Source organism: Rhinopithecus roxellana, chromosome 13 (genome assembly GCF_007565055.1).
Source record: "Rhinopithecus roxellana isolate Shanxi Qingling chromosome 13, ASM756505v1, whole genome shotgun sequence".
NCBI lineage: Eukaryota > Metazoa > Chordata > Mammalia > Primates > Cercopithecidae > Rhinopithecus > Rhinopithecus roxellana.
This window is the reverse complement of record NC_044561.1, coordinates 74,121,365-74,141,628: the sequence shown is the minus strand read 5'-3', so window position 1 is coordinate 74,141,628 and position 20,264 is coordinate 74,121,365. Positions and strand designations below refer to the sequence as shown.

The window sequence follows — 20,264 nt, the reverse complement described above, 5'->3', positions numbered from 1 at the left end:
TTGCATCTCATCTTCCGCTTCCCCACTCCGTGTGGGCTCCTGAGCTCAAATGCCAAGTCTTACCCTTTTACATGTTTTTAACCCTCATCCATACACAGTTTGGTGGAGTAGGTGAATGCGTGCTGCAGTGTAAACCATCTGAAGGGACTAGGGATAATTTCTGGTGGCGCACGGACAAGGCAGTAACATTGGCTTAGATAGAAAGTTCCTTCTGGTAACATTAAGGAGGATGTCTCTATTCGGTGCCTGCCTGGCTGACCTCCTCTCTCACCCTTGGGGCCTTTTTAACCACACAGGAGCCAGCTCAGGCCAAGAGTGGACTCAGGTATTGAGTTAGCGCTGTGGTCCTTCCCACCAATGCCAGTCAGCGAGGCTTTGCTCCATCAGTCCTATTGAAGGCTTCCTTTAACATGCATGTCAGCCTGGTGTGGAGGTGCATACCTGTACTCCCAAGTACTCGGAAGGCTGAGGTGGGAGGATTGTTTGAGCCCAGGAGTTCGAGGCTGTAGTGCACTGTGATTGCCCCTGTGAATAGCCACTGCACTCCAGTCTGAACAACAGAACAAAACTCTAAAAAAGAAAGAAAGAAAGAAAGAAAGAAAGAAAGAAAGAAAGAAAGAAAGAAAGAGAGAGAGAGAGAGAGAGAGAGAGAGAGAGGGAGGGAGGGAGGGAGGGAGGGAGGAAGGAAGGAAGGAAGGAAGGAAGGAAGGAAGGAAGGAAGGAAGGAAAGGAACAACAAAAAAAGAGAGTGAGAGAAAGAAAAGAAAAATGTGTTTAGGTGCAAAGAGTTGATTTAAAGACAGATCTTAATGGAAGGATAGGTTTTAAATAGGGAAGGCTAAAAAACGTAGGGTTGGTTGGCAAATGACAGACAGCTGGAGACCTCTGGTATGAACTTTCTCCTCTCCCCCACCTATAGCCAGTCTCTGGCCTCTATCCCTTCCTACCCGTCACCACCATCTCTGCACCTGCCACGGCTGGGTCAGCTGCAGGCTTCCTTCCAATGGAACTGAACTGTCTCAGGTGTTCACTCACCCAGACTCGGAAGGGGCCCAAGGCATGGTTGGGGGGCAAGGATTCAGAAACCTTCCCATGGGGCTGGTACTCAGTGTGTCAGGAGAGCCCCTGGGGACTTGGAGTGGGAGGTGTTGAATACCCACTTGGAGAGACCCTGGGCCAGGAGCATTGGCTGTGGTCCAGCTCTTCCATGTGCTGGCTTGTGACCTGGGCAAGAGTGCTCACCTCTCGAAGTTGCCCTCATCTCAAAAGTGGAGACCACAGAAGCTCTCACCTACCAGGGCAGTTGTAGGAAGGAATGAGGTCCCCATGCAAAATGCTCAGTCCAAGGCTGGCAGGCCACGTCACCATCCAGCCAGCACATTTTTATGTGGATAAAACGTATCTATTCCTAGCAGTTTCCCACCAGTTTCCTCTTTGTTTCCTGGTCTTAATTGCCAACTGTAATCAAATGATTATTTGGGCATCTTATTAGTGTCTTGGTGACCATTCTTGGCTTCACCCTCCCCCTTTCCCGGAAGACTCAAGGAGTTGGGACGTCTCTGTGTTTGTGCACTGCTGGGTTGCTAATGCCTGCTGTGGTGCCTGGCACACACTTGACTCTGCACATAGTCTGAATGAATGAACGAGTCCTTTCTTTAGAGGTGACGGATGCTGCTGAAGTAGCTGCTGCTAAAAGCCCAAAGCTCTGTATGGAGTGAACATCCACTTTATTCTTCCTCCCCACCACCATTCTGCTCAGTTCTGTCCTTGGCACTTAACCGGGATTTCGTCCACACTGCCAGCGCTCACACTGCACTCCCAGGCCCTGCTGTAGGTGCTAATCTGATGGGGGCAGCCTCAGGGAGGGCTCTGTCCCCAGCAGGAGGACCCTTGGTGAGCAATTCTCCCAGCTCCCCATACCGCCCACCCCCCCACACCCCCCCCCCCCCCCCCCGCCCCAGTTCCAGCACCTGCAAAGGGGACTTGGATTGGGGCTGCCCCATGGGGTTGTTTGAGAAACTGAAATGGGGGTGTCCTCCCCCAGGTGTCTCTATGGCCCTTGAATCCTGATGTCTGTTGAAATGCCTCCTCCTCTGGGCACCTTCCAGGACCAGGCCAGGTGACAGCACCATTCCAGCCCCCTCTCTACCCTTTCCTGGACTTTCTTCCTTCCCTGTCCTGGCTGGGGAAGCAGCAGCTGCCTGCCTGTGTTCACCCCACACCACCGCCGGGTTGTGAGATTCGCTCCTTAGCACCCTGGAGGACACCTCTGTGAGATCTCCGAGTGGCAGCCCTAGGTGGTGCCGCCTCCCTTGCCTGCCCCCTCCGGTTCCTAAGGGCGTCTGAGGAAAAGCCTTGTTGGAAAGCGCCCGTGCCCTCCTCCCTCTCCCTCCCTGGCAGGGAGGAGGGTTCAGAGCGAGGGTTCGGAGTGTCGTGTGGGGGTTCCCTAGCAGACCCAGGCCAGGTGGTTGCGGAGAAGAAGCCTCAGGTCGCTCCCCTCCGGTGCCGGGGTCAGCGCGTCGGGACCCTCTGGCCTCCGCGTCCCGGGAGAGGAAGGACCAGGGAAACCAGCTGCCTGCAGCTGCTGGGGAATTTAGGGGCCCTCAGGGTTCCCTTTTGTCCGGGAGGGGAGGAAACGGGACTAGGAAGCTTTCTTGTTTCTAGAGCACAGGTTGGTGGGGTGGGCGGCTCCTAACCCGGGGTCCAGCCCCGCCTCCCCCACCCCGGCGCGCGGTCCAGGTATGTGCGACCCCTCCCTGTGGCCACGCGCCTTCTCACGCCCCTCTCCCGTGACGTCATGCTCCTCTCGCGCGGCATGATGGGAGAATCCTAATGTTTTCCAACAGATGCTCCAAGAACAGCTTTCAGATTAAAGCAATTGCAAGAGCAAAGATTCTTCTTTTTCCCTTTTTTTTCTGGGGGGGTGGGGGGTGGGGTGGGGGGAGGGAGCGCCCCCAGACTTTCCAGGACATCACCCCCTGCCCCAAGCACGCAATAAACACTGACAAGAAAAAGTTTTTATTTCCTGGTTCAACTTTTTTTTTTCCTGGAATATATAGACTGAAGAATGGGAATAAATAGGACTAAATAACAAAGCGAGGCCGCGCACGCCGGGATGCGCCTGGCTGCAGCCAGCGAGGCCATTGTCTCCCCGCCCTGAAGCCAGCCCCGGCGCCTTTCTCCAGCTCTTTTCCTTTCCCGGCCCTCTTTTTGTTTTTTTTGTTTTTTTTTTTTTTTAATTTTCTTTTTTAAAAAGACGCCCCCTCCAGCCCCCTCGCCGGTGACCTTGGCCGCCTCGGATGCTCTGATTCCACGCGGCTCGCTCTAACTTGTCCCCGCGCCGGCCGGGCCCATGGCCGCGTCGGAGGACGGGAGCGGCTGCCTCGTGTCGCGGGGCCGCTCGCAGAGTGACCCCAGCGTCCTCACCGACTCCTCGGCCACCTCCTCCGCGGACGCCGGGGAAAACCCAGGTAACGGGCTGGGCGGGGGGCGGCGGGCGGGGTCGGGGAGGCCCGAGGCAGGTGGCCCTGGGAGCAGGACCCCGCGCGGCTCCGCGCCCCGCCTGCATTCGGGGAGCCGCAGCAGGAACCGACTCTCGGCCCCGAGGTTCCTATCCCCAGTCTCGCAGGGCTGGGACGCCTCGGAGCCCTTTGTCCATAAAAGAGCTGATTTCCTGGGTAGAGCCAGGCGCTGCAGCCTCCCCTCCTTTCCGTTTGGTGAGCTCTGCCGTCCTCTTGAAGGGGGCTTCCCTTCCTCGGGTGCTGACCGGCTGGGAGAAGATAGGCAGAACCGTGGCCGCCTCCGCCCAGCGCCGGTTCTGGGCCCTTCCCTCCCTCCCCACGGCTGGGCCCCAGCTCCGGACGTTCCCGCTTGGGCATCCGCTCCTGGAGGGCAGCGCTCCTCAGCTGAGGCCACCGCGCTGAGGGCTTCCACCGGGCGCCTGACTCCAGCGGGGCCTGGCGCACCTGGGCGCGCCAGCCCCCCGGACAGGTGTGCTGGGCAGAGCCGCCGGCAGGGAGAGGAAGGGCGTGCGCCAGGACAGAGCCCGGTTTCGTGACAGTGTGTGGACTCCATCCACTCTTCCACCCCCATGGCAGCGTTGATTGTTTAGGTGATAAACCGGTCACAAAGGCGTCTATAGGGCTTGATTGATTACTTTCCAGAGAGGAAGAAAGGCCTAATAAAGCAGGAGGGGGGTGGGCTGTGTGCGCCTGTCACCATGGAGACGCAGGAAGCAAAGTGATCATTAAAACCTCTCTCCACCAGAAGGCAATTTTCACTTCACAGGGAGAAGTCTGGGCTTCTGAAATGTAGGGTTCAAAAAAAGAATCAAAGCTGGTGTTTTGGTATCAAGCCACAGGACTCAGTTTTGTGTCTTAGAGAAGCACAATTCCTTCGTAGATTCTGTTTTGATAACAAGTTGCTTTGCCTGTCTTTGAGGACTTATTCTCTCTAAATGCAACAACCCCAAATGGGGACTTGATCATGTTAAATGGTGGGCATCAAAGTAGAGATAATCCCTGGGGCCCGGGTGAAGACTGGCTTTGTGGGGAGGGATTCCTTCACTGGAACACATCAGAGCTTCCCGATAAACTGCCTAGAGGACCCATTACAGGCAGCTGTGTGGGCACTGGAACCCCCCCCCCATTTGAAAATTTAAACAATAAACCCGTGCAAGTATTGGAATATTTCTTTGTTAAGACTATTGACACTGTGTCACTTGGTCAAACTAAGTTACCAGCCTGAATAAATCTCTGACTTTTCTTTATCTGGGAGGGCAGGTTAATTTCCTTAGAGTTTCAAGCAGAGGCTGCCATGGCAGACCCTTAAGCCTTTAATTAATCCTTTTACTAGGAATGGGGGATTCAGCCTTCAGCACTCCATGATGGATTGCCTTTCTCTGGGTTGGAGAGGCGCATCCACAACTGTTCCAATCGTGGAAGTTGAGTGGCTCCTCATGAGAATCCTTCCCAGCTCCCTTTGTCTCCCTGGCAGTAAAAGGAAGCAAACTTGAAATGGAAATTATGGAGGACTTGGCTTTTTGGCTGTCTGTGAGTTTATGCCTCTGTGGGTGGGAGCGGAGGGTTGGGCAGGTGGTGCTGGTCCATGAGGGAAGGAGGAGGAAGGGCTGGGATGCCTGTGATTAAGTTATGCGTGGGAGGGCGCAGGCTTGAACTCTCCTCTGGTGCAACTGGTCAAAATGGGACCCAGGGAGCAGGTGTCAGAGGTGAAAAGTCTAAAGTATGTGCAATTCTACGAGCAGTAAAACCTTACTAAAAAGCACCAAGCAATTAAGTATTTATGGATTGTGTGAAGCAGACTGTGTTTCTGTTCTAGCAGAAAGAGAATCAGAATCATCAAGTTGGAAGGAACTTGGAAACTTGATGGAGGAAGGGCAGACTCGGAATATTTTCTGTAAGCACCTTGCCTGGCTGGCCTGTTGTGTGCCTGCATACCTCTTTTGATGGTGGACTCACTTCTTCCTGATGTAGTGCATGCTTGTCTTTGGGCAGATCTATTTAAGAATTCTTTTTCCAGTGGTTCCAAGGGGTCTGGTATTCATCAGTCCTGATGGGATCTTCTCCTGCTGCATGTTACTCTGGGCTTTGAGAGAGCCTGCGGTTTTAGGTATTGAAACAACCTCAGTCACTTCTTGAAAAGTCTAGGCCCTTCACCTGCTCTCCCTAGATGGCCTCCCTTATTTGTCCACCTGCTGCTCTAATGTGAGACTCCTGAAAATTGAACCTGGAACTCCAGCTGTGGAATAACCTCACACATAGTAAAGAAGCAGAGCTGTCTCCTCCTATCTAAATTCTATAATTTAATGAAAGAGTCCAAGGTTGCGTTCACCCTTTCCCTGCAAGGGAATTTTTAATGCATCAATATTCCCTTTGCAAAGACTCCAAGCATTCCTCGAAAGGTGAGCTGTGTTTTGACACGTCTTTCTCCCATTCTCCCCTGCTGGGAATTGAGCGGCATCCTTTGGGAATTTTCCGAGTGTTTTATATACTTGTGTTGCTTGGAAAATGGCACACGGGAATGCGCTGGACTCACAGCTCTTCCATGAGTGGTTCTGCTCCACACTGGGTCTTGGAGATCTTGCCTCATTGAAATATCCATCTCCCTTTCCCTTTTAACACCCACACAGGATGCCAAGGAACATATTTTTCAGTTTAGCCATTGGATATTTGTATTGTTTCCAGGTTTTACCCACTACAGACAACATAGCTGTAATTACCTGGGCACAAACTGCCTTGTACTCACCTGAGAATTTCCTCTAGGGTGTGTGTGCACCAGCTCGTGGGATGTTGAGGACATAGGGGACCCACATATTTTATTTTAATGATATTGCACCCTCCTAGAAAATGTATGAATTCACACTCTTTCCATAATCTATGAGAGTGACCTTTCTCCAAACCCTTGCCAACACCTGAGATCATCAATCTATTTTTCTCTAGCACGAAGGGTGACAAATTGTTTCTTGTGTTAATTTGCAGTTCCCTGATTGCTAGTGAACATAAGTGTCTTTTTGTGGCCTTATTAGTGCATTAAATCTGCCGTGGCCAGGTCTGTGGCCATGGACTGTGTGGCGGGGATGAAATATTTCCCCTAGGCCTGACCTTCCTGCCACTCTCACCACTGCTTCATTAATGGGCCTGTCTGCACCTTCACAATGTGCCTCTCTATAAATCCGTGCTCCACACCCATGAGCATGGTTAGGTGTTCTTCCAAAATAGAAATTTAATCAAAGATAAGGAAGCATCCCCTGATCTTTCCTCCTTTGAAGGAGCTCATGGTCATGAGTTTTGCTTCCTTTTCTTCCGTCTGCTCTCAGGCTCTGGGACTAGGCTTCTGCCCCCTCCACATCCTGGGGCCAGCCCTGGCATCGGCTTCAGCACGATGGTGGCCTCCTTCTTGTTGGGTCCCAGGCTGCCTCTTGGGCCTTCCTCAACATGATCCCATCACTGCTCCTCACCAGCCATCCCCTGTCCCTCGGCTGTCACTGCCTTGCTCTGTCCTGTCTCCATGCCTCTCCAGCTCCTTTCTCCAACTCCCTGGCTCTGAGCTCCAGACCTTTGTGTCCTGCTGGGTCCTTCCAGTCCTTCAGACCTATGCCCCACCCCAGTGAACTCTGATCTCATTTCTGATTTGCGCCTAGCACTCTTCAACACCTGGGGTTCTTGTCGGTTTCATTCTCTGTGGAGTGTCTCTTCTAGACTGGGAGCCTCTTGAGGACAGGGAGCTTGACCATCACCTGAAGTGCTGCACCCCTGAGCTCAGCACAGAGCTCAGATGCAGGAGACTTTCAGTAAGCATTTGTAGGACGAATGGGCACAAGCCCCAGGCGCTAGTGTCTCAACCTATATGGCAGTGCCTGACCAGGCAACTGGTCACTCCTGCCAGCTAGATGGGGCCAGAGAGTGCTTGAAGGGCAAGCAAGGAGGAGCCAGCAGCCACATCCTTCTGCAGGGCCGGATCCAGGTCTGCTTTACTACCTGGAGAGGGAGAAGCCTCTCAGAGCATCCTCCCCTATCGTGAGCTACAGACGGATGCACAGACACATTCCCCAGGCCCTGGGCTCAGGGCATCCCATGCTGGCCCCTTCCTCCTTCATGCCACTCTGCTGGCAGACAGGTGTGGGCTTGTGCCTATGGCCACTTCCTTCATCACCTGCGCACCCTTATCAGCCACACACCTTCAACACCAGGCTCTGTTCTTGACACCTCCCTCTCCCACGGTCGCAGGTCCGCTGGACACTGGCCTCCTGGAGCCCACCCACTTGTTTCAGGTCTCCCACCCCCACCCTCACCCCCACCCCCACCAGGGTTTAGCTCCTACCTTCCCTTTCCTGGACAACCTCAACATTGAGTCTTGGTTCTCTTCCTCTTACCGGTTTTCCTGTAGAACAGGAAGTTTCCAAAATGCAAATCTGGTCTAGTCTCTCCTTTGCCTCAAACCCTCTAATGCTGCCCCCTGCCTGGGCGTGGGAGAGGGCGGAGGCAGGAGCCTCTTTTGTCTGTACTGTGGCTCTTTCTAGATTTCTTCCTCAAATGTTCTCTTATTCTGGAGTCCTGGGTTCTGAGGATCTCCCTCTGGTCCCTTGTGGAGTGTCTACATGGCTTAATTAGTAGTAGAACTATGCAGTAATTACATTGTCAGCTTCTTCAGGGTTATTAAAAACATAAAAGCTAGATGCTTAAAACATACTGAGTTTGAGAACTTAGAGTTTTTTTTTTTTTTTTTTTTTTTTTTTGGATTATGAAGACATTGCCTGTTCGTTATAGAAAATGGATGCTTTAAAATTCCTTTTCCCAACTGGGCATGTTGGCTCACACCTGTAACCCCAGCACTTTGAGAGGCCTAGGTGGGCAGATTGCTTCAGCCCAGGAGTTTGAGACCAACCTAGGCAACATAGTGAAACCCTGTCTCTGTAAAAAATACAAAAAGTTAGCTGGGTGTGGTGGTATGCTCCTGTAGTCCCAGCTACTTGGGGGGTTGAGCCAGGAGGATCGCCTGAGCTGGGGAAGCAGAGGTTGCAGGGAGCCAACATCATGCCTCTGCACTCTAGCCTGGGTGACAGAGGTAGACCCTGTCTCCAAAGGAAAAAAATATCGTGTTCTCTGCCCCCTTCCCACCCTAACACCACACAGAAGCCAATGACAATGACCCCCTTTGTGTTTAGGACCTGCCAGGTACCAGGCGAAGCTGGAACCTGGAACAGCAGACATGAGGAAGTCAGGCCTGGGGCACTCTCCAGCCTCACCTGCCTTCCTCGTGGTCATAGGAGCCTGTTTTCAGTACCTCACTTGGCACTCCTGGAGATGATCTCATTTGTTTATTAGACACACTTGTTTATGGTCTAATACAGTAGCCACTAGCTACATGTGGCAACTTAAATCTAAATAAAATAAATTAAGATTCTGTTTCCTCAGTTGTAGCCACATTTCAAGTGTGCGGGAGCCACATGCAGCTGTGGCTGCCGTACTGGATAGTGCAGATCTAGAACATTCCATCCTTTCGGACAGCTTTGTTGGACAGTGCTGCTTGGACTGTAAGCTCCCTGAGGGCAGGGCCTTGTCTGTGGTCTTCTTGGCTGTGTCACCAGTGCTAGCACTGTGCTAACACCTGGTAGTTCCCCAATGAATGCTGATGGAATGGATGTGTCAGAGTGATTGGTGTGGTCTTGAACACTCCTGCAGGAAGGGACCCTCAGCCTCCCTAGTCTCATCATCTCATCCTCTGAAAGGGAGGGTACATAGCAGAGATAATTTCCTATCCACACAGGACTCATTTATTTCAATTCAGTGAGTTTTCCCAGAGAACCTGCAATGCAGCACACTTGGCCCTTGCCAGAAGGGCCTCTTTGGACAAGAGAACAATGAGATGCAAAGAGATTCTTTCCCTGGAGCTAAATAAACGTGTCCAAGTCCTGGCTCAGTCATGGACAAGCTGTGTGACTTTGGGCAAGTCCCTTTACCTCTCTGAATCTCAATTTCCTTTAATGTAAAATGGCAGGCATTATTGTCCTTAAGTTCAGAGTGAGTGAGGATAACTGAGCTGTTGTCTTTAACAATGAGTAAATTTTGAGATGCAGCTTTAGGAGGCAGATACCTCCCCAGACATTCTCCAGTCCCCTTGAGGTAATTCCATCTTTTGTTAACAAAGTCATGGCGGCAGTGACCACAGTGATGCATACAGCAGGGAGTGGGAGGAGGAGCAGCCTGCGGGTCGACCCCAGCCCTGCTCTGTGCCTGGCTGAGCTGGTGAGCCTCTCTGAGCTCTGAAATGTGAGTAAGAGCAGGACTGATCTGGCTAGGGGCCAGGAAGGAGTCATGGGACTGTGTCCCTCAGTGACCCAGAACAGCTTCAGGCACCAGGGTCATTCTCAGCGAATGGTGGAGGAAAGAGGAGGAGGAGGATGTGGTTCCTGCTCGGTTTCTGGATTTTGGGCCCCTGGCTCTAAAAGGCTCCTCCCTTACACTTTCCCATTCTCACCTTTTTGGAGGCTGTGCCTCCCCTACCCCTGCCTCCCTGTCTGGCCCCAGGTCCACCCAGCCTTGGATGCTGCTCCCCAGCTCCCTTCCTGGCTCACCACCTCATGACTGGAAATCTCCTAGAGTCCCCTCACCTTCGTACATTATTCCCTCTGGTCTGGTGATTTGGGGATAGCACACTGGTTGTCTTGAAATGGGATTTGAATGTGTGTTTTTGGGGATTGTTTTACTCTGATGAGTTTGTTTCCTTTGCAAGTGTATCTTCAGGGAAGGTGCTTTATAGGGGAGGGTGTCTGTCTGGAATGACACAGGTGAGCCTTGTTGATGCTAGTCCTGTGGCATGGCCAAAGCATGCCGGAGGGGATGGTGCAGATAGTGGCTGTGTCCTGGGCCCTCCCCGGAGGTTTAGCCAGGGCAGCATTTAGGGGAGGATATGAAATGTCACAGGAACAGAGGTAAAAAGAAAAAGTTTGAAAAAAAAAACAAGTATATTAGTTTGAGACCTTTTCTTATTGAATTTGAGAGCTGGGTTCTATTCCATGTACTAGAAAACTCTTTAACATAGGGTACCAACCTGCAGTGTCTGCAGGGCCAGGACTCCCGCCGTGGGAGGGTCAGGGTGCATGCCTGCTGGGGCAGAGCTGCTTCTTGCCATGCAGAAATGTGGGCCCAGGCAGGCGAGACTGTTTTTTTTTGTTTGTTTGTTTGTTTGTTTGTTTTTTTCTGAGACAGAGTCTCACTCTGTCACCCAGGCTGGAGTGCAGTGGCACCATCTCAGCTCACTACAACCTCTGCCTGCTTGGTTCAAGTAATTCTTGCCTGCTGGGTTCAAGCAATTCTCCTGCCTCAGCCTCCCGAGTGGCTGGGACTACAGGTGCGTGCCACCATGCCTGACTAATTTTTTGTACATTTAGTAAAGATGGGGATTCACCATGCTGACCAGGCTGGTCTTGAACTCTTGACCTCGTGATCTGCCCACTTTGGCCTCCCAAAGTGCTGGGATTACAGGTGTAAGCCACCGTGCCTGGCTGACCATCCTGTTTTAAGAGCGACACTGGGAATCCAGATTTTCATATGAGATGTTGTGTTAGGTGTTTGTGTTGCTATAAAGAAATACCTGAGACTGGGTAATTTATAAAGAAAAGAGGTTTAATTGACTCACAGTTCTGAGGGCTGTGCAGGAAGCATGGTGCCAGCATCTGCTCCTGGCCAGGCCTCAGGAGGCTTCCAATTATGGCAAAAGGCAAAGGGGGAGCCGGCATATCACACAGTAATGGTGGAAGCAAGAGAGGGACGAGGAAGGGGGGTGCCCTGCTTTTTTAAACAACCAGATCTTTTATGAACTGTCAGAACAAGAACTCCCTCAGCACCCAGCCATTCATGAGGAATCCGTCCCCATGATTCAAACACCTCCCACCCAGCCCCACCTCCAACCTTAGGGATTCCATTTCAACATGAGATTTGGAGGGGACAAACATTCAAACCCTATCAGATGTGATTTTTAAATATTGGCAAGTTTATCTATTAGAGATTGGGTTGACTTTATGTAATAGAAAACCTAAAGAACACTGGCTTAAAGAAGATAAAGGTTTTCCTTCCACCAGAAGTCCAGACAGCATAATGGCGTCCCTGTCGCAGGGTGAGATGCTCAGTGAATTTTATACTGAATTCTGGTTGCAACATGGTTGCTTCACCTCCAGCAACAAGTACATTTTATAGGCAGGACAAAGAGGATAGTGAGAGCCACAAGGGTGTCCACCTGCCAAGTTTGACATTGCCTTCTTGGGAGCCCTGCCCAGTGACACCCACTTATACCTCTTTGGCCTGAGGGCATCAAATGGCTACTCCCAGCTGCCGGGGAGCCTGGGAAGTATAACTTTTTCTTTTTGTTTGTTTGTTTAAGATAGGTGTATTGCTACCCCTAACAAGAGCAGGTTCAGAGGAAGGGGAGGGTGTGAATGACTATCAGGTAGTGAACTACAGTCTCTGCCCTATCAACTTTATAAAAGCACCGTGTGACCAAAACAAAACATGTCTGAGAGCTGCATGTGGCCTGCAGTTGCCCCTTCAAACCTCAGATAGAAAGAATCTCATGGGAAGACTGAAGCAGTTTTTATGTTTTGTGCCATTACTAAGACATTAAAGGTTGAGCTAAGATGTGTGATCCAAGCCTAAGCATTATGTCCATTCAAATTTTATTTAACGATGTCCAGGGAACAAGATAGGCAGGGTCACTGTTCCTCATAGAGCCAATCATCTGGTCAGTGATCAACGGCTGGAGTGAAAATGTGCTTAGTGTCAACTCTTGTTATAAAAGGAGCCATCATGCTTCCTTTTATTGAATATTCCTCTAAACCCCTGAGGTAGGGCCAGAAAGCTAGGGAGGCTGAGTAACCAGCCCATGGTCACATTTATATAAAGGGGTGGCTTAAAGAGGATCTTGAATCCAAGTGAGTCTGAGGCCTGGCCCATCCCTATCTGCACCACCCAGCTTCTGCCTCCCTCATCCTGCATCTTACTGGAAAGTGGTCTTCTGTCCTTTACATGGAATAGATATGTGTGTTTCACCCCCATTCCTGGCTCCAGCCATCTAGCTGACAGATGTATACATACCTGTAGTCACAAAAGCACACAGAGGCAGATGTACTCTTTCATTTCCCAGTTCATTTAACCAGAATGGCCACTGGGACAAGATTTATTTATTGAAAGTCAGGCAAGGTAATGGCAGCGAATCAGCTGTCTGCAGAGTCGTTGAATGTTCCATCTTTAATGGGCTGGGGCTTGTGTTCCTGTTTGTTAAAGCAAGTCAGTTGGATGGGTAGCTTGGCAACGCACCTTATCTAATGGGCACGACATCTGTAGACTTTGACATTGATTAGTTGGCAGCCACGAAATGGATCTGCCCTGCACTGAGAAAACGGGAGCTGCAGTTATATTACTTAAGAAGTGTACTTATTATATGTACTATGCTCCTGTTTGTAATACAACCCTTTTAAAAAGTCACCATTGGTCTTGCAATACTCTTCCTAATGAGTTGTATTGTTATGGCATTACTTTTTGGTTCAATTATCTCTTGAAAGTTTGTATCCATGTATAGAAAAAGTCGTTGCCTTATTGTGATCACTAGCTCTGGGGTTTCAGTGAAGTCAGGAAGATATGCCAGAAATGATCTTTCTGCTTCCCTTTGGCAGGAAGACGTTGTCCCAGGCAGCGTTACTCCTGGGGTGGCTGCGTTTCTTGAGTCACATGGGTCAAGTCACATGAGTCAATGGTTGCTGACTTTGGCACATTTATTGGCTGGGATTTTGTGCACAGCTTCTGAGATCTGATGACCTCCACGGAGTCAGGACTGTCTTGTCACCTGTTTTTCGGGGGTCTGCCTGGCTCCTGCCCCACATTCTTTATTTTCCTGTTAGTCTCTATATACAACCAGAGATACAGGTTTTCCATCGAGAGGGGTCCTATAGGAGTGTTCTTTCCAATCAAGCTTATTTACATAAAAAAGAATATGACTTAAAAGTAGTAATAATGTACTGGTGGTAATACACAGAAATATGTGAAGAAACCATGCTACCTGCTTGGAAGACACAGGCATGCCAAAAACCACAAAGCTGGTGTACAGGTTTCAGTGAAATGGGGAAATGCTGTTGTAAATTTTCATCTTGGTCTTGTGGCCCGGCCACGATTACTTACCTATTTGCTGACACATTAAGCACTACTGGGTGCACGGAGCATGGTGTGAGGGCGATGTAAAGAGGCATCGTGCATCCGAGAGGCTCATGGTCTGGCTAGGGGCATAACATTTTCACAAGTAAAATGACAGGACACGTATATAATAAGTGCCAGGCCTCTTCAACTTGTCCCTTTCTGTGCTGTATCCCATTCATTCTCTGGCAAGTGTCACAGGCTTCTGCAAAAGAAATCTCCAGACCTCAGTGGCCCTACAGCATTGAGCTTTCAGTCCTTGTGTTTCGGAAGGTTGGCAGGGTTGAAAGTCCAGGCTGGCTCTTCTCTGCGCATCTGTTATCCTTCTTGGACCTGCGTTCTAAACCAGCCATGTTAGTCTTGTGTAGTGGTGAAGATACGTGGGACCTCTTAGGGCCTAGGCTGGAAACCTTCACTCATGCTGATTCCATTAGCCTAGTGGCCAACTTCAGGTCAAAGGGAGGGAAATACACTTGACCCCTTTGTTTGGAGGAGCAGGAAAGTCATATGTAGACACAGGAGAGGTGGAGAACTGGGGCCAGTCTGGTAATCCACACATTAGACTTATTTCCCTATGTAGTCTGTGGGCTCCTGGAGTCAGAATCATCTTGGAATCTCCTGCCGCCTCTGATAGGGTGATGCCTTGACATTGGATGCCAACAGACAAGGTCTGTGGGGTGCTTGCAGATACGTGGACTCTGGTGTCAGACTGCCTGGGTTCACTGTGTGGCTTTGGAAGATCTATCTAACATCTCTCTGATCCACAGTTTTCCCATCTGCAAAGTGAGGATTACTTTACTTATATTAATACCCCCTTAGATGGGCAGTCATGATGCTGAGATGAGATGATTTCTGTAAAGCATTTAACTCAGTTCCTGGGACACAGGATGATCCTGGTCACCATGAGCTAGCATTCACCTCCTCCTATCACTGTGGAGAAGCCTTCACCAAAGGCCATGTCTTGGTGGATGAGAGCAGGAGGCTCTGATCTGGTGCAGTTTTGAGGCTCCCAGATGCCCTTGTCTCCCTTTGGTCCTCAAGATGCAGGAGGGAGGGTTTTCCTGGCCTGAGCTGCTGGGTGAAATTGGGCATCCCTCTAGAACTTCCTCCCATCACCCTGAACTGCCCTGGAGCTGGTTCAGGAGACTGTTGGCATGTGCCGGGAAGCTCCTTTCAAGGTGTTGCACCACCCTGATTTCCTAGTGGGGGAGCTGGCTTGAGACGGTCAGAACGCTGAGTTGGGTGAAGGACCCAGGGTCAAAGACTGAGCCTCATTCTAGCTGGGATGTGAGGCTGTGGCCACGCTGAGCTGACCACGAGTCCCTGGGCTCCTTAGGGTTGCCTTTGGGCTCAGGAAGGAACCTGCATGTGGACACTGAGCTAAGGGAGCACCAGCTGTTTGCTTTGGTTGGTTCTTTCCCCTAATCCTTGCAAGTAGCTGGTTCTGCTTTGATGTGAAATAACAAAAGATTTAGGGAAAATTTATAATTTAGCTCATTTTTTTTTAATGAGAAGGGTGAGTTTTGGAGCAAATTTAATACCATGCCATGTGGGGTAAGCTCAGAGCGTCGCCTGTGCTCTCATTCACCTGGGCTGGCTTTCCCCGCTTGCTTCCCCACTGGGAGTCTAATACAGCCTGTCTTTTCCTTAAGATCATTACTTCAAACAGTGTTGACATTTTAATGTGATTATTTTCCTGCAATATTTTTCCAGCCCTTTTCTACTTGGGGACTATATTTGTATCCTTTTTCTTTGGGGATTTGTGTTGTTCCAGCTCCATCCTGGGCTGTAGAATAGAGCTATGCTCATAGTAGGTGCATGGTAAACAGTGATTGACTCTTGGGTACATGATAGTGATGCCTAGTACCCCTCCTCAGACCTATTCCCATGTTCCCATAAAAAAATTAAAATCGAGGGGGAAAAAAACCCAAACAACAACAACAAACAAAGAGTTCCATGACGGCTTCAGGTTAAATAGTCTCGCCCTGGTGGAAATTCCTGGAGCAAATGAGCAAGCCGGTGGCCAGGAGCCTGAGTGTGACTTCTCAGGAATACGCATCACTGGAAGTGAGCCCACACATTCATTAACAATTGGTCTCTATGTGGTGTTACAAAATTAACTAATAACAATTTATTCCAGAGGATATTAGCGTAGAGCAGCTATTTTCTTACAGGAAAAGAGGGATTCCAGTCATTTTTTTGTTTTTCTGTTTTGTTGAACTGATGGTTGCATCTTGCCTGGTGAAATCTTTAGCAGGGAGGAGGTAGAAGTTGTTCACTTTAGCACCCAGGGGCTCAGCTAACGTCTCATGGGGCTGACATTCAGGGTGCCTGTGCTAGGTGGGGAAGGGAAATTAAGCGGCTTCTTTCCACAAACGAGAGCCTGAGTAGAAAAAAGAGGCATAGCTCATGGCATATGTCATTTCTCCCTTCGTCCCTCCTTCCATCCCTCCCTCTGTCCTTCTTTCGCCTTCTCTTCCAGCAAATTTAGTGCCTATGATAATGTCAGGGGTGAGGCTGGGCTTGGGGAATAGCACAGCAAGCAAACCTGTTGCCTCATCCCTGTGGGCAGATAGTCTGGTGGGTGATGGGCTTGGATCATATCAGCTCACAGGCAAATGCCCCATCCAGCTGTGGGGAGGCTGCCCTGGAGCATGGCGGGCTTGTAGAGGGATTGGCATGTCTGGAGATCTGAGGGAAGGGTCCAGGGGAGGTCACTTGAGTTAGAGCCAAAAAGTGGCTTGGAATTAACTAGCCCAGCAGGGAAGGGAAAGATATGCTAGGCCGAGAGATCGGCAGTGCTAAGGCCAGGTGGTGGGGGCAGCTTCGGCTGGGGCCAGAGGCAAGAGAGAAGCAGGAGTATGGCGGGATGGGGATGCAGGGGAGCTGGGAGCCAGCCGATTGGGGACCCCTGGACTGGGGAGGAGCTTATCTGCCATGGAAGAACCATGGGATGTCTGAAGAGAGAAGTGTGAGTGTGTGCGTGTGTGAGTGTGTGTGACAGAGACCAAGAGACAGTGTGATCAGGCACATTTCCAAGCCATCACTCTGGCTGGCCATCCCAGGCAGAAATGGGTCCCAGGAAGGCAGCAGAGTGAGACCAGGAAAGAGGGTGTGGCAGCGACACACGGTGGGACCTGGGCTGGGGTTTGCAGAGCTCATTCAGAAAAGGGGCTGGGCCTACATTGTCCGGAATAGAATCTGTGCAGGAGAAGAGGCTCAATCTCAGCTTGGAAGGGAAGGGCCGGAGAGGGAAGGGGAGGGCGTGTGCCATGAGGCACCTATGTGGTGTCTGGGCACCCCATGGTGCAGCCAAATGCTCTGCCCAGGACCCTCATGCAGGAGCCCTGAAGCCTGTGCAAGAGTTGCTGTCTCAACCTGAGCAGGGCTGAGAGCCTGGACCTGTTTGGAGAGAGTCTGGGGTAGTGCAGGATACTCGGAGACATTGCCTAGGGTGCCCTAGGATGGACTGTGTTTTCTTCCTTATACATAAGAAGCTGGAAAATGGGAGTTGGATGTGGATTCCTTGGACAAAGTTTCTTTTCCTGGCACAATGGAGCAGGGCTGCTGGCAGGGGTGGATGCTCACTACCTCCTGTGTGCTTCTCCTACTGTGAGCAAATGAAGACTCTCCATGACCCATATCCCATATAGCCCCTCCCGAGTTTGGCAGGGACCAGCGACTGTGACCGGTTTCGCCCCCATGCGTAGGCTGTGTTACAGGCACAGGTGACTTAAGAAAGTATGAGCCTTGGAGGGCCTGCCCTAATCAAGGGAGCCTTAAAGTGGACAAAGTTCTTCCTGGAGATTGAGACTGGAAGCACAGGATGGAAGCGGGGGGTGCTGGTTTGAAGATGGAGGGGACTATGTGGCAGGGAGTGTGAGTGACCTCTAGGAGCTGAGAGTAGCCCCTGCTGGTGGTCAACAGAGAGATAGGGATCTCAGTCCCATAGCTGCAGGGTTCTGACTCTTGCCAACAGCCTGAGTGAGCACGGAAGTAGAGTCTCCCCTTGAGGGAAGATGAGAAGGTACCCCACTGACACACCGGTTTCAGCCTTTCGGACCCCGAGCAGATGAGAAGGCACCTGGGCTGACACACTGATTTCAGCCTTTGAGACCCCAAGCAGAGGACCCAGTCCTGCCATGTCCTGACTTCTGACTTATGGAACTCTGAGCTAATAAGTGGGTGTTATTTTAAATCCGTAAGCTTATGGTTTTGTGTTATGCAGCAATGGAAAACTAATACAGGGAGGGAGGTTTACTGCTTTCATATTACAGGGGAAAGCCTCAGGTTCAGAGAGGTGAAGGGCTCATCTTGGTCACCTGGCTACCCTGACGGAGCTGAGATGCAAAGCTATGCGGCCAGATTCTGATGCTTCTGCTCTGTGCTGCCTCGGTTTCCTGAGCTGTGAAATGGGCTGGTCATGGCATTGTCCTGAGGTCACAGGAGGAGTGGCCTGGAGGCTGTGCCAGCTGTGAAAGTGTCAGGGCCCTTGTGACTGTTGTCACCCTCCCTGTGGGCACACAGGACCTGGAGGGGTACCCCTCTGAGGCCCTCCCTGGCTCCTCACACTCACCCTAACCCCAGAGTGTTTCCATGGTTACCTGGTGGCTTTACTAGTGTGACTCTCAAGCTGGCCCCATATTCACTCCTTTTTATGTGTATTTCTAATTTCCTTTAGAACATTTTTAAACTTTTCACTTTGAAATATTTTAGACATCTAAAAATATCACAAAATAGTAAAAAATAACTCCTGCATACCTTTCACCTATATTCCCCAAATAACATCCCACTTAAGTACAGTAAGTCATCAAAACCAAGAAATTAGCTTTGGTACAATACAATTAACTCATCTACTGACCTTACCTGAATTGAGTCCATTTTTCTGCTAACATGCTTTTCTATCCTGTGATCCCCCCGCATCCCATGTGGCATCCGGCCAGCACGTCTCCTTAGCGCCCGCCAATGTGGGACAGTTCCTTAGTGTCTGCATAGCCTGATGCCTTGGAAGAGGACTTTCAGTTATTTTGTAGACTGTCCCTAAATGAGGGGCTGTCTGATGTTTCCTTCTTATTAAATCCAGTTTATGCGTTTTTGGCACAAATCCCCCATAAGTGATGTCGCTGGAGACCCCTAGGTCAGTTGTACCGATCCTGGTGATGTTGACTGGTTGATCAGCCAGATGTGTCTGCTCTAAAGTTAACACTTTCTTCCTCTTTGTAATTCGTCAGCATTTTGTGGGAAACGACCTTGAGACTGTCAGACATTGTTTCTCATCATACCTTTTCCCGCCCTGGGAATCCTCGCCTGCCAGTTGTCACCATGGTGTGTGTTCAGGGGTGGCTGTCTTTCCGTCATTTCTCTTAAATGTATTAGTGAGTTCCATTACTCACTAATAAAGGAAAGCTTCCCCCACGCTCCCCTGTCTTTATTCACCTGTTTACTTATGCTAGTGTGGACGCCTGCATGTATGTTGATCCTGTGGAGTAGAGTCCACTGCTGTCATCTTCTTGTTGCTGGAACTGTCCCAGACATGGCCACTGGGAGCTCCTTCAAGTTGGCATCTGTGCCAGTGGAGTGCTCCCATCATTGTCTGAGCTCTTTCTTGCTTTCTGGCAGCATAAGACGCTCCAGGCCTCCAGGTCCTCGCCTCTGCTGAGGTGCTTGCTGTGTAGAATTTGGGAGGGTGCTTTCAGGGGCTGTGGGCTCCCACGCCTGCTTCCTCCTCATCCTTACAGACCCCTGTGCAGGTCGGTTATTTGTAGGTGAGCACCCGGTGCACACAGACTGTGATGTAGCCGGGTTCCCCAGGGAGCAGGTGGCAGGGTTGGGGCTTGCCCAGACTCCTGCTCTTGCCCTGTGGAAGGACCTATGAGTCAGACCCCACACGGGGATTAAGTGGGGCCATGCTGGGCAGCCCATGTCAGCCTGGCACATCTTGGGAACTGTCCATGGTGTCAGAGCTGGGAGCATGGTCTTGGCACACATAACATGCCCCGTTTCTCTCTTTCTTCTGGGGTTCAGGCATATTTCTGGTGCATGATAAGATCTTTGCCTCCTTCCTGTCTTTCTTGCCCTCATGGGTAGCCCAGAACCCTTTGTAGATTTTCCACGGTGGCCTTTCCCAGGTAGGTAGTGGCTGGCAGTGGCAGTCTAGCCTTCCTGCCTGCCTCAGTGGCCTTCCCTACAGGAGCTGTACACAGGTGACAGGGAGCACAGGCCACCGGCCCCTGGGGAAGTGTGGGGGGCACAGTGAGCCACATCCGCCACATACTGTGTGCCAAGCTGGAAAAGAGTTTGGGGTTGCAGAGGACAAAGGAAGAGAGGTCACCTTTGCAGAATCACATGGCACTTAATTTGTCTTACCTCTTCCCTACCCACTCCCCTCCTTTCTTCCCAGAGAGAAGAGGCAGCTCCTGGGAGAAGGCACAGCCTCTGAGACTCACAAGCAGATCTTTTAAGGTCAACTTTGCCATCTGTCTTTTAGGCGATAACCTTCACTATAGCTTTTTCTGCTTATTTTTGTCAAAAGTCATTGGGAGAATGAGTCATTGCGTGTGTATG

General features: G+C 50.7%; 1 protein-coding gene across 3 annotated transcripts in view; it reads left to right on the top strand.

Moving 5' to 3' along the window:
- Window positions 1-20,264, top strand: part of PHACTR3 (phosphatase and actin regulator 3) — a 274,427-nt gene that overhangs the window by 24,626 nt on the left and 229,537 nt on the right. Inside the window, exon 1 of one of the 3 annotated variants that reach the window (XM_030915878.1) lies at window positions 2,867-3,470. The exons of the other annotated variants lie outside the window; for them this stretch is intronic. Within the exon in view, the coding sequence (XP_030771738.1) occupies window positions 3,353-3,470 (118 nt within the window). The 5' untranslated portion in view covers window positions 2,867-3,352. Of the gene's footprint in view, window positions 1-2,866; window positions 3,471-20,264 lie in introns of those variants that run through there. 3 annotated transcript variants of the gene reach the window in all.